The sequence below is a fragment of the Phyllostomus discolor genome, chromosome 3 (genome assembly GCF_004126475.2).
Source record: "Phyllostomus discolor isolate MPI-MPIP mPhyDis1 chromosome 3, mPhyDis1.pri.v3, whole genome shotgun sequence".
In the NCBI taxonomy this organism is placed as follows: Eukaryota; Metazoa; Chordata; class Mammalia; order Chiroptera; family Phyllostomidae; genus Phyllostomus; species Phyllostomus discolor.
In genome coordinates, this window is record NC_040905.2 from 56,171,896 (window position 1) to 56,185,545 (window position 13,650).

The window sequence follows — 13,650 nt, forward strand, 5'->3', positions numbered from 1 at the left end:
CATTTTGCAGAATCTTTATTCTAAGAAAAATTACTTTAAAGAAAACTCAGTCTTGAAATGGTCTCTGAATTTTATCTTATTTTCAAGTCTAGTTTTTCCTAAGGGGATGTTCAATTGAAAGTAAAAATAAAAAGAGTAAGGTTTACTATATATTCAGATAACCATACATTTGATGTTTAATTCTTTATAAATATATTTTATACATTTACTTTTGTGCAGTGTTAATTGTCCAGAATTTTAGTCATTTCATAAATCTACCTACAGTGAACAACCTCATTTATTACCTGACTTTTACTTATTGGTACAATAAAATAGGTCTCACTGCCCACAAATTTAGAAACTTAGGCTTATTCATTGCTAACTTAAGAAACTAAGTTGAAAATTTTCAAGATTTATATGTGAGTATTGGAGTATTTCAATAAAATATTAAATATAATAATTACTGTTACTTGTTAAGGAGTAAGATTTAGCCAAAAAAAAAGAAGCCAGAATAACAGCTGATTATTTACTAATTGCTTCTGATACTTTGTAATTATTATTAGGTTCAGATTTAGAATTAGAAGAAAATGTTTATTATTTGCGATTGAATAATATTTTGAAAATAAAACATAAAATTGTTTAAAATAAATGAGCCTAAGTTTATCTGATAGGAAATTCAACTGCATTTGAGTATGATCTGAAAGGAGTACATGATTATTAAAAATTCCTATGAAAAATTTTAATCATATTTCTAAGTAGAGGGAATGGCCTAATGAATGCAGTCCTTTATCCACCTTTTATCCACCTTTATCCACCTTTTTCAGACTCAGGATTTAACAAGATTTTTTTATCTGGCTGATTTTGATTTTATTTTTAATATAAAGTTTTTGTACTAAATAGAAATATATGTTTAGTTTTAATCATGAGGCGGATATTTAAGTATTCTAAAAAATTCTTTTGTGAATAAATCAGTTTTAATATAGTTATGTGTGCCTAAGATATTAACATTTTCCTATGAAATGCTTTTAAGAAAACAAAATGTAAATATATAATGGTTTGCTGTAAATGATTTATAAATGCAATGATTTATGTGGTCCTTTTCTTTTGTAAATATGAAGGACATATTCACATACACTTAGTTTCTACTGTGAGTCTGGGAAATCAAGAGGATATTCTTCCCTTCAAGTCTCTTTAAACCCAGTGAGGAAATAGATGCATACTCAATACAGTACTTAATGTGTTTTCCTTGATCTGCGAACTAAGAATGGCTCAAGTTGCCCTGGATGATAATTTCTCCTCTAAGGAGCTCCTAGACGTGTAGAGACAAATCTGTGGCAGGTGTATATGTCCTTATGATGTGCTCTTAACTTATTTCTGTCTTAGTTTTGTTTTTATTTCACAATTCTTATAAATTATGCTATCCTGTCACATTTTCTTGTTGCCTTAAATCCTTTGTGGTATGTTACTGTATAAATAAATAAAAATTGGCCATGGGATATATTGTAAGAGAATACAGGGGAAGGTTCCATAGAAAAAGTTATCTCTGGGGGTGGGATTGAGGGTGGGAGGTGGGTAGGGCAGGGGAAAGTGGTGGGGGGGAAATGAGACAACTGCACTTGAACATCAATACAAAGATTAAAAAAAAGTAGAAGACATGTCTGGCAAGCAGGAAAAGTGGATTTTAGGCAGGACAATAGCAGAAGCAAAAACACAGAGACAGGGTAATTGACATTCTCTTTGAGAAAATTATGTGGTTAAAATAGAGCCATAAGAGGAGATTGGTGACAGATAGGCTGAACAGATAAATTACAGATTGTATGAGATTTTGAAAGATATGCTAATGGAGTTAGGGGTTATCATGTTGAAGATCCAGTAGTGAAGTAACAAATGAAAACCTGGAAAACTCAACATCTTATAGATAAAATGGCCTTTTAACAAGAGGGGCTTCTTCTAATGATTTGTTCCCATTGCATTCTTAGGGAGACGTACCTGTGTTACCTGCACTCGGAGGTCGATGTGTTACACCAGGAGACATACTATTCCTCTGCAGAGAAGGGTGGGCCAGTGGCAAAAGGTTGGGGTTTCCCAGTGAGCTGACGGGGTTGCTGTATACCAAACTGTTATGGCTGGACACCGGGATGGAGACTGGCATCTCAAAGTTGGGAGGTGGAACAGCCTATAGAGCAGAGAAAAATTATGGGTTAACAAAAAAGAAACTAGAAACAAGCTCTCAGGTACAGACAGCCTTTATTTTCAAGGAAAATTTCAAATTCCACACTTCTTGGTGTCTAGAAGACCATTAAGAAGAGCTCTCAAATGCTCACATCATAAATTGATTTCTTTAATGTGCTTAGAACACCTTCTATGCAACTATTAGAAAACGTTTCACTTTTGTCTAAAACAAAGCCCCATTTCATTAGACTCCATTGTCTTTGAATTCCATTCTATTAAGTAATAATTGTTCATCTGTGATATCTGAATCTGGTGCCAGAAATGACTGCAAAATCAAAGGTACATGACTGGGATGACTTCACAGAGAAAAAGGAGGATTAAAATGCAAACCAGAGCTTTCGGTTTAATTGCTTATTGAAGCATATTTATGCAAAAGTTTAATGATATAAAATCATCCCAGGATTGTGAATAGCATATATACTTTAATTATTATTTTTTCAAAGTCTGTCTTTTGAAAGTAACTCTGAAGATAATAGACATTTTAAGATACCAGATCCAACAGAGCATATGTCATTTAATAATTCATATTTTAAAATGATAGTTCAGATATATGCTGCACTTCACATTTTTGATATAGTAACACTGACAAATGGTAAGGCCTGCATCTCAAATGAGAGAGTTGGCACTTATTTATTGAGCTGAAGCTGTGTGGCTATCTAATTAGAGTAATCAGGTCCCAATTATTGATTTTTGATATTATTTTGGCAATATAAGCAAAGTCATGCTTATTTTTCTGCTTGTATTAACTAGATAATCATAGTTGAAACTCCCCCTTTTTTCCATTTTTAATATTATAAAGGAAAATACTGTGCGAATATATTGCCAGAGGGCTCATGGTGTCAGACCACACAGCATTCTTAATGTAAAATGGATGTGTGTATGTGTGGATCTAATACATACATTGGGGATGAGTGTAAATAGAACATTCTCCCTCAGGTGTTCTCAAAAAAGCCATGGGCAAATTTAAGTGCATACATGCATGTGGTTCACAGATTTTTGTTCTTTTTATTAAACTATTTTTCCCTATAATCCTAATATCAGTTTTCTTTTACTGGTCGATTGGCTGGCCTGCGACGCTCATCACGCTCTGTAGTAGTTCCGAGTCCACTCCGGTGATGATTACAGTACTCTTCTCTATGTGTGCTATCCTGCTTCTACTTCTTATTCTTTATTTTTCCTACTTCTTTTCCTTCTCACGGTCTAGATGTGTTCACATTGACAAGAGTAAATGTTTCAGAACTCTTTTCTTTTACATCTTGGATTCTTCATTGTTTTAGAGGAAAATAAAATAAATGTCCAAGTGCTATATTAACACAGTCATTCTTTATTAGGCTTTATCTTAACAGGGTACAAAAATAATTTTATACAGACACCATGATATAATGGAATACAAATGATAAAATAGCAAAGAATGAATATATCCGCAAATTTCCAGAGACCTTTTAAACATCAAAAAATATTAGTATATGTTGTAAAATAAATGTCTGTAGAGTAAATAAAATATTGTATGCATTCATTAAAAGATCACATAAGAATCACTGTAGTATACCTGAGAAAAACACAGTCAAGTACTTGTGCTACAGCTTCTCCATTTGCCCCTCTGGAGTCACAGTGCACCCCTTTGCCTGCTCTAGGCCCAGAAGCTAGCCCTCCAGACTGCATAAATCCAGATCACCTTGCCCTCTGGTTTCAGCTTGGCCAGTGGAGGTACCAGCAGAAGTAGAGTGTGGGAGGAGAGAGGTCAGGTGTTTCCCTACGATCACATCCCTTTGCGGGGCCACAGGTTGGTAGAGGTTGCCATCTCCTGATTACTTTTCTTTGCTCCTTTCCCTTCTGTTATAAAATTAACTATGATGTTGGCCAAATAATGTCTCATTTCATCAAGGTGCTAAAGTTCTTTTGCTCTAAGGTAATGCAGAACCTAGTCTACTTCTTATTTTGTGAACTGAATATTTTTCTTCAAAGGAGAATTTTTAGGGAGACACTGCACTAATACAAAAGTATAAGCTTAAAATTTACTGTATATTATTTATTGAGCAGGCACTGTACTGTATAATTTGTATACATGATAAGATACAACCCATTCAACATTCTTTCACTGTAGATATAATTCTTCCCTTTTAAAATTGGTGAGATTAAGTAAGTGGCCCAGTGTCATCCGACTAGTAAGTGACTGAGCTTGTTGCTTTTCCTACTAAATCACCTTGCAACACAGTATGAGTTTTTGGGTAGAAAGAGAATTTGCCATCAGAAATCATACTGTGAAGTGAGTAAGAGTAGGATGCTAGTAGCTTATTATTTGTGACCCACAAAAATAATGAACTGAATGGTGCTATGGATGTGGGCGTTGGAATGCAGTCTGTGCTCACTAATGGCCCCTCTGTGACTGAGGTCTTGGGGAAAAATAAACCTTCAAGACTCTCCACTTCTATAGTTACTCAGATTTAACACCGTAAAGCTATCATTTGTTTACACTTTTTTAAATTTGTATTTATTCACTATTACTACTCATAAATGTTTAACTATTACTGGATACTTAAATATCAGCTATAAAACGGCTTGAATATTCTACAGCATGTTGATTGCATCTCAGTTGAACACAAAGCCTATTATTTCCTTCCTTCTCCTGGGTGATTACATGTACATCCAAAATAAAGAGGATTATTAATAATTATTTAATAAATTCTGAACCACCCTAATAACCAAGTTATTGAATCTCTCTCTCTCTTTTTGCCTGACTCAACCATAATTCCCAAGAATTATTCAGCTTCTGACATTCTGGACCATAAACACTTTGACAATGATGATTATAAAAACTCTCTGTGACAGACTGCACAGCAGTCAGGTATAATTCTGATATCAGAGTATTCTTAAAATTCACAAGTCATAAAATGCGCTAACAGCCTTTGCATTTTCTCTCTACCTTTTGCTTTGTTTCCTTATCTGCATCAGGAATTGCCTAGACAATTTTGAAATCAAATTATAAGCATAAAAATGACCATATTGAGAAGATATCTCAGAGAATCCGAAAGAACATCAGTCTTAATATCAGAAATCTCAGATGAGTCCGGCCTGTGTAATAAATTGCTGTTTAACCAGGTAAATCATTTAACCTCCCTGGACCTGATCTTGGACATGAAGTGGTGGCATCCATAAAGAGACCAACCAGATCTAAATGTTTTAGGTAAAACAAAGGCTGTAATAATGTATAAATATTTATAAGATGTTGGTGTTATTCTTTTCCTTCCTGACTTTTCAAAACTAGAGAACTTAAAAGCATCAAAAATAAAAAAAAATGTTTAAAAGTGAAACCCAAAAAGTAGTTAAAGACTCCAAACTTGGAAAGATGTCAGAGCAAGACTCCAAATTTCAGAACATTCACAGCAGGAAAGAAGAGGGAACTTGGGGTGATTAAGTGAAAGGCTATAGGTAGGACTGGCTATATCATTTGCAGATCCCAGGGAAAAAGCAAAATGTGGGGACCCTTCTTAAAAAATGAAGGATCTCAAGATGGTGGAGGCACAGCAGTTAACTGAGCGTGGCCCTGTAAGAGCAGTGGCCTGTGTGACTGCACAGGGCAGACGCCAATGACGTTGGCCCGGCTGTAAGAGATACGGGCACAGAGGCTAAAAGCCTTTCAGTTTCTGTCCTGAATAAACTGATCATGGTTACTGAAGCGAGTCACTGTGGTCAGAAAGGTATCTGAACTCTTATCCAAAAGCCACTATTTTCCCAAACTTACCACAAGGAAAGGTCCAATAAAAAGTCAAATAAAATATTTTTAATAAAATATTTTTAGCTAATAAGCTCTCTTTTATTCAATGGGAATGATTGAACTGAATCTTTTTGGGGGGGGCCACTAATGACACCCTTACTTTTTGATCAACCATTACAGGTCTGCTGAAAAGTAGCAGAGAAAAAAGAAATCACACAGCTCTAATGACTAGTGACTACCAATTGCTGGCATCGAATTTCCTCAAGGCTGCCTGACAACTCTAGTACATATTTCTCATTCCCTCTTTATCCCCAATATCTCAGTCCTCTTTCAAACACCTGCTCCCTAGCCTCAATATCTATAGAAACTACATTCAATATAAAAAATATAGGTGGTCACCCATTTAGCTTCACTCTATCCACCAACCACCCCTTAAGTGTACTTGGGTCCATCTGCAACTCCATCTTGTTCCAATCCCATCCTGCTCCCTTCCTTGAGTTTTGACATTTTATCTCCATTGTATCTGTGTGTTCAATATTTTCCTTCCTTCAATCATTCTTCCTCTGCATATAAATAATCTCAAGTGCTTTTGCCTTTAACCCCTGCTTGGTCCTAGTTAAGAGTACGATTTCTGTCTTCACAGTCCCTTATTTGAAGAAAATAGAAACTATTTCCACTTCCTCCCCATTTGCTCTCAACCAATCTTGCATCCGCTCCTCCTTCCTTCAGCCCATTTCCTAATTCCTGGTTCCTCAAATGAAGCTGTTTCCTCTTGCTGTGCAGCCCGGCATGAAATTTGGCAAACGCTGCATGAGGAAACACTGGTCAACAGGATTCCAAGTCATCCATGAATTATTTCATGTCATTGAGGAATATGGGCATAAATTATGTTGTACCAACAGGTGACTGCAATATTAAATTTTCTGTTTTAAAAGAAAAACTCTTCAAACTGGGTCTTTGAAATAGAAAAACAGTCTTGTAATGTTTTTAAAGAGGCGGACACACTCTCTGCACACAAAGGGCAGAGTGTCCTTGCCCTGCTGTAAATGTTTTAGCAGCTGTGGAAACTTTCAACAAAATTTACTTCCAGCAACTGAAAGTGATGTGCGAAAACTGGGCTTTTCATCCTGGAGACTGAAGCACTTACGAAAGAAATGAAGACTTGGAGGCGCAGCTAGGAGCTGTGTGGCTCCTTCTCACAGCCCTGCCTAGTAAACTCTGATGTGGTTTTTCACCCCCCACCGCACACCACTGCATCTCTTAAGAAATCATGTATCCTGATTTTGAACTCTTTACGTGACAGGATGAAATACTGTGAGGGAATCTGGGCATGTGTCATGCCTCTTTCCCCCTAAAGCATGGGAAAAATGATCTGATGTACAAGTATGGGCTTTCTCCCAGAACCCCTGGAGTTAAAGCTACACACGTATTTAGCATCACTTCCTTGGAGGTGATCAGCAGTATTATATATATGGTCCCCTTCCCAAGTGTGCCAGGGATTTCTCCTGTCTGAGACATCTCATATGCTTCACCTTAAAAATCTTCCATTCACAAACCTTTGAGCCCAGCAGCTCCAAACCAGTATTGAATAGCAAGAGAAACTCAGGCCATAAGAATAAAAAATTGGCCCAAAGGAGCTGTTTCTTTCCTTCTTCTGGGCAAGATAAAATCCCAATGGATATTTTATCATTTAAGAATTCTGGGTATAACAAGCATGCATTGCAGCATCTGATAGGAAATATTTCATTTGATAAAGTGCCCTCTGTGGTTGTTCTGTGTGTAGTGCTTGGTTTATGAAACCTTTAAGAATTCACAGTGCTTAGCCTTCCTTCAGGATACAGGGCAATAATGACGCTGACTCAACGAAAGCTCCACTGCTGATAATATTTCATGTAATGGAAAAAGACCTATATTTATGAAGATAGACAGTTTAAGAGCCACACATTTTCTGAATGTTTTAACGTATTTAATTCAACACAGGTGATTGTGCACCTACTACATGTAAGGCACTGATTTATCTTGTGGGTGCACTTACAGATTTGGCCTAGAGCTTTTGTACCCAGATACGCTGAGCCCACAATCACAGAGGTGCATTTTCACTGCAGTCTTTCTCAGTGCTCAGGTGGAGGATGTTGGGTTAAGTTATTACAAAAAAATGTACTTTTATGAGAAAGGAATTCATTACCAACTGAGGAGCCTGTGTACAAGGAGGGTGCAGACACTAGCACCGGGTATTCAGAAAGCATGTGAGCCTTGAGCTGCATCAACGTATGTCACACAATTAACATCGCTTGACTGACAGCAGAATGTAATTAAAGGTATGTCCTTTCCCCCTCTTTATATGGGCAAACAAAATAATACATGCAGAGTTATTTCTCTCAAATATCTGGCAAGGCGTGTGGTTGACTGTTAGAAATTCTTTGACTTGGTTAAGACAAAATTTAGCCAATTGTTAAAGCATGGAAATTGTTGGTGTAGGCAAAGCGAGTATCTTGATGAAGCTTTAAAATCACCCCAGCACACAAACATGTTGAAATCTTACCATTAGGTTTTCATGCAGTCTGTTTCCCTGCAGCGAGCATTAGCTTTAACCCTTCAGTGCTGCTGCTGAATTTCATGTGTAGGGAGAGGGCTGAAGCTTTATTCAGAAAGAAGCTTTTATTTGGGTGATGATCATCGGTTTACATGAGAGGACTACAGTTCCACTTGTGTATCTGGTCTCAGTGATATACATGAATATATATATATATATATATATATATATATATATGTGTATATATATATGTGTGTGTGTGTGTGTGTGTGTGTGTATTTTATAATAAGTCCTCAAACTTGTTGAGAAGGAGATTCTAGTGTTTTCCTAGTGCACAGTGATTTGTGTGCACTGTGTGTTTAAGAGATTGTGTAAAGTCAGGGTGTGCCACATAAATCTTTCTTTCTCTTCCTCCTGTGAATTTTCTACCTCCGAATGAACTCGATGGCAACTTGTTTGGATTACATAATTCAAGCATCCCTAAGGGTTTGCTTTCTAAATGAACTGCTGTGGGATGAGATGGCTATTTTATTGGTTTGACTTTCCAGTGCTTCTTAGGCCAAGCCATCACTGAAAGGGTTAAGGTGTGTTACTGCAGCAGTTATCAGCAGACCAGCCATCTACCTTCGGTACTTACAGGAATTTTATGACTCTTGATCATATTATCAAATTCTTCATTAATTTTTTTGTATTTTTCTTCAGTGCGTGGGGTGAGTGCATAAGAGGAGTCAGGATCAGGGCTTTCACAGCCTTTGTTTTCTTTCTTGTTCAAGGCCTGCCAGGTTCAGAGAAATATCAAGAGTAAAAAAAAATGAAGGGTGTTTTGAGTACTTACACACAATCTTTGCCTGCTGATCATTAGATCAATATCTTCGTTAATTTTCCTGTACTTGTCCTCAGACTCAGGGCTGTGACCTACTGAATCGTCTGCATCGGGATCTGGGCTGTCACAGCCATTAAGGCCCTTCTTTCTCAACGTCTGAAATACATAATTTGGAAAGTTCAATCCCACACAAAGGCTGTAAGAGACATTCAGGGCTGTTAACAGAAGTTAAAGCGGTCGGGTGTTCCAGGTTGTTATCACATATCCTATATCACATTAGGGTAAAGAAACCACAGAAAGAAACTGAGTCACTTCAGTAACACACTCACTATTGGTTAAAGAAATGAAGGGAATATTCCTTTTGCAATTATATTCCATAAGTGGACAAAGACAGGATGAAGGCTGAAGTTTCATGATATGAAATTCATACATACTCCAAACATCTAGTGCAGGGGTGTCAAACTCATTTTCACCAGGGGCCACGTCAGCCTGGTGGTTGCCTTCAAAGGACAGAATGTAATTTTAGGACTGTGTAAATGTAACTACTCCTTAACTGTTAAGGAGTTGAAATTACTTTCCGCCCTCTGAAGGCCACTGCCAGGCTGACATGGCCCCTGGTGAAAATGAGTTTGACACCCCTGATCTAGTGAGAGACAATCACAGAAGAACACAAGGAAGGTGGGAAATTACAACACTCTCTTTTCCCACAGAAGAATTAGAAGTCAGGACATTACACAATGATTTCAGAATCTGTGATCATGACAAAAGCAGAAATGCTGGAGACAGATCCTTAGTTTAACGTAATGGTTGGCACTGACAGTGTCCTGCTACCCCTTTGGGTGTGTACTTGACAGGAAAGGCAGCAAGATAACCAAGCTAATATTCTCATAAAGCACCTGTTAGGAATGTTCAGACACCATAATCATAAGGGAAATCACCTTTGTTTTGTCTGGTTAGAGTTCTATATGTGTGAAAATGTGTACTGAAATTGATAATGCTGAGAAGTTTTCTGCCTAAACATAGACTGAAAGAAAAGTCAAAACAGCTGAATTTAGGGCTTCATTAACAAGAGCTGAGTAAGGAAGCCAGAGAGCACTGAAAATCGGCAACCAAGTCAGTAACTACCAAACTAGCAAAAGTTTCTCCGGGTTCCAGCTGAGCCGGATCATGCTGAGACTGTCTCCTGACACATGAAAGTGGAAAGTCAGTGCCTTATCTTAAACCTCCTGTCTCCTGAATGGGGGTCTGGTCTAGTCTCAGCTGTCACAGAAGGATAAATATGAATGTAACACTGTAACAAAAAATATGAGTCAGGAGTCCTGAGATTTCTTTTCTTTTTTTTTTAACTGATGGTTGTCAACTTAATTGTACATGATCTGATTTACAGAGATAATGTTATGTTTTTAGAGATCATAAAACTTCTGATTAATCACACAGATTGCCATGTTAACTATTAATAGACAAGCAACATTTCTGAATTTTCCTGGTGCTACCTAAATTATTACAGAGAGCCATGTACCTAAGTGTCTCTCATTAATGGAAAGTTCAGCAGAGCTCATCTTTATTAAAGACAGAATTCACATACAAATAAAGCAAAACTGTGACATCAAGCAAAGGAATTCAAAGCTGAGATAACACTCCATCTTTAATTCATGCAATTGGGGAAAATAAATAAAACAACATGAGTTTAAAAGGGGTGTCAGTCTTAAAAATTTAAACTCCCTGGCTCTTATCAATGTGTAACAAATGTATCATTATTTAAAATTAGATTCTGAGGCACCAAAGATTTTCACTTAATATCAGACTAAGGGAACTACCATTTCTAATGCGTTTCTGATACACTGTGGCTCTGTAAATATTTATTAATGTTATAGTAGTAAAAGATAACAAATAAACATATGGTTACAGCTTATTATGTGGTAAAATGTTGGAATATTAAAATGAATATTTTGACACAAGATGATAAAATATACATTTACAATCTTGGGGAATTTATAATTGGTGGGGCCACCTGTCCCCACGTCGTGAATCCACAGTCGTCATTTTCCCCCAGAATAAGTACTCTGAGAGGGCTCCACAATACTTAGAATAATAATTTTCTTTGCTAACGTAATTCCTTTCAGTTTAAACTCTTTGCTAGCACTATCGCAACCACAAAGAGCATAGTTCCGGGTGAAAACTACTTGCTGTATTATCATGTGTCTTTGCTTTGATCTCCAGATATCTCTGAGCTTTCAACAGTAATTCCTGAGGGTCTTGCATCGTACTCCACATATTTTTCATAGAAATTCACTTATGCAGAGAAAAATGTGTAAGATCAAAAAATATCTGCGATTTTTCAAACTGTACCTATATTCCTATGAGGCATGTTAACAATATTCTTATATAAACCTTTCATTTAAAGTCTTATCCAGACAGATTTTTCAGTGTGCACCCGGATCTCTTACCCAGTAAATCTGATCATAAAAATCACGGTTGTTTTGCTGCGCAGATTTCTGACAGCAGAATGCAGGGGTTAGGAGCAGCCTAGCGACTGCCGTGGCGGTCCATCTGGCACGTGCATGTGTGCTGCACACTCCTCGAAGCTCTGGGGGTAGACACCGTGCTTGGCTTATGAAAATTCAAGCACCAATTACATGTCATTGAAAGATCTCCACAAACATTAACTCTTATGTCTCACAAGTCTTCCTTTCGTAAGGATTTTGGGGAAACCTTGTGCCAGGTCTCAGCCTGGCACGGCCACTCATGATGGCCCAGGCCTCCTGCCCCTTGCCCTGGTCAGGCTTTCCCACACCTGTGAAGTGAGGGCTACAGAACAGAGCTCCTTCATTCATACGCATCCACAGTGGGAGACTAAACACTGAAATAAACAGGTACAAATTTCTACAAATTAGGCTGTGGAAAAATTTAAGAATGAAACTAAGGCTAAAATATCGATACTTCTCAGATGTCAAAGTTTAGACTGAGTGGGAATGCTTATAGGTCAATGAAACACATCAGTTTGCCAGTTAAAAAAACAATTTGATCAACAGCTCACTTGGTACCTGAAGAATTATGTAAACTATTAGGCAAACAAAGTAGGTGGTTCCAAGTCACGAAGAAAAAGGTAGTGATGAGATGAGGGGGGAAAGTGGCTCATTTTCTTGCAATAAATTCTTCTTGTATCAGAACACATTATCTTATAATGAGTATCATCAGTACTTAAGTAATGAAATACCTCTACCACCTAAATTATAGCCTTATTTCAAGTTAAATCATGTTATTTTAAAAAGGAGCATTTTTTTTTATTTCAATCATTGTTCAAGTACAGTTTTCTCCCCCCTACTCCTGTTCCAGCCCCTCCACCCAACCCTCCCCCCTTCCCCCCATTACCCCCCACCCCTAGTTTTTGTCCATGTGTCCTCCAAATTTGTTCCTGTAATCCCTACCCATTCCCCCCTGAAATTCCCTCTTCTAAAAAAAGGAGCATTTTAAAACTATACAAACACAAACTCCAAAAGCATATTAACACAGAGTTCCAAAATTCCCATAATCACATAACTAGAACACTGAAAAACTGGTTCAAAAATACCATCCTCAGCTGAGAGCTTGTAGAACACATTTCTGCCAAGAACAAATGATTACGGTGGAATCATAAAGCTCTGAAAATGAAAGTGATGGCACGAAACCGAACACCACAGTGTGCAGGTAGAACTGCAAGGGCCAGCTTATTTTTATTATATTGAAAATCCACAGCTATTTCATGATGACAAAAGAATTCCTGTTAGATTCACCCAAGTCTATCTTTATCACAGTAATAAACAGTTGGTATAAACTCAAGGATTACTAAATGAATAAATAAGCATTATTCCTTCATGCCCCTTTCTAGTAAAATCAAAATCTCTGCCGCTGGCCTCTGAAGGCTTCTTTGATCTTTTACAAATGCTATTGGTCAGATAATGTAGGCACTTATGTCATTATTCTTTTACAGGGGTAGAAGTCCTGGATTTATATGTGTCTCTCAGCTGCCTATGTTCTGAAAAGATTTATTCTGTATGTCAAGATAAGGCAAGAGATCTACCAAAACCACCAGCTTCTCTTGCTGTGTATCCAAAGAAACTCTTTTCTCAGGGAACTCTGTGAATCCTGAGTGAGTCTGCACACCGACCGAAGTCAGCTTTCCGCAAGGGACTGACACTGTTGGGGTAGATCAATTGACTGCAAGGCTTCCGGGATGTTTTCACAAGGCAGCGATTGTCATGCAGAGAGCTAACAGCCATTTCTTCGAGAAGTAATTAGATTGACAGAAGGTGACACACTCCAAACAATAAAAGGGAAAAGGATTCCAGGCAGGTAATCCAAAAACCACGTGGATCCCCCCTCCCACAC

At 37.5% G+C, this 13,650-nt stretch overlaps 1 protein-coding gene across 20 annotated transcripts in view; it reads right to left on the reverse strand.

Annotated features, from left to right (window-relative positions):
- Positions 1 to 13,650, reverse strand: part of MEF2C (myocyte enhancer factor 2C) — a 163,206-nt gene that overhangs the window by 30,637 nt on the left and 118,919 nt on the right. For 16 of the 20 annotated variants that reach the window (XM_028529117.2, XM_036020518.1, XM_028529138.2 and 13 more), the window contains 2 exons: positions 9,295 to 9,438; positions 1,969 to 2,155 (listed from right to left, as the gene is read on the reverse strand). In XM_028529117.2, coding sequence (XP_028384918.1) covers positions 1,969 to 2,155; positions 9,295 to 9,438 — 331 coding nt within the window. Of the gene's footprint in view, positions 1 to 1,968; positions 2,156 to 9,096; positions 9,235 to 9,294; positions 9,439 to 13,650 lie in introns of all 20 variants that reach the window. The other 4 variants (XM_036020519.1, XM_036020517.1, XM_036020516.1 and 1 more) reach the window with 2 other exon arrangements.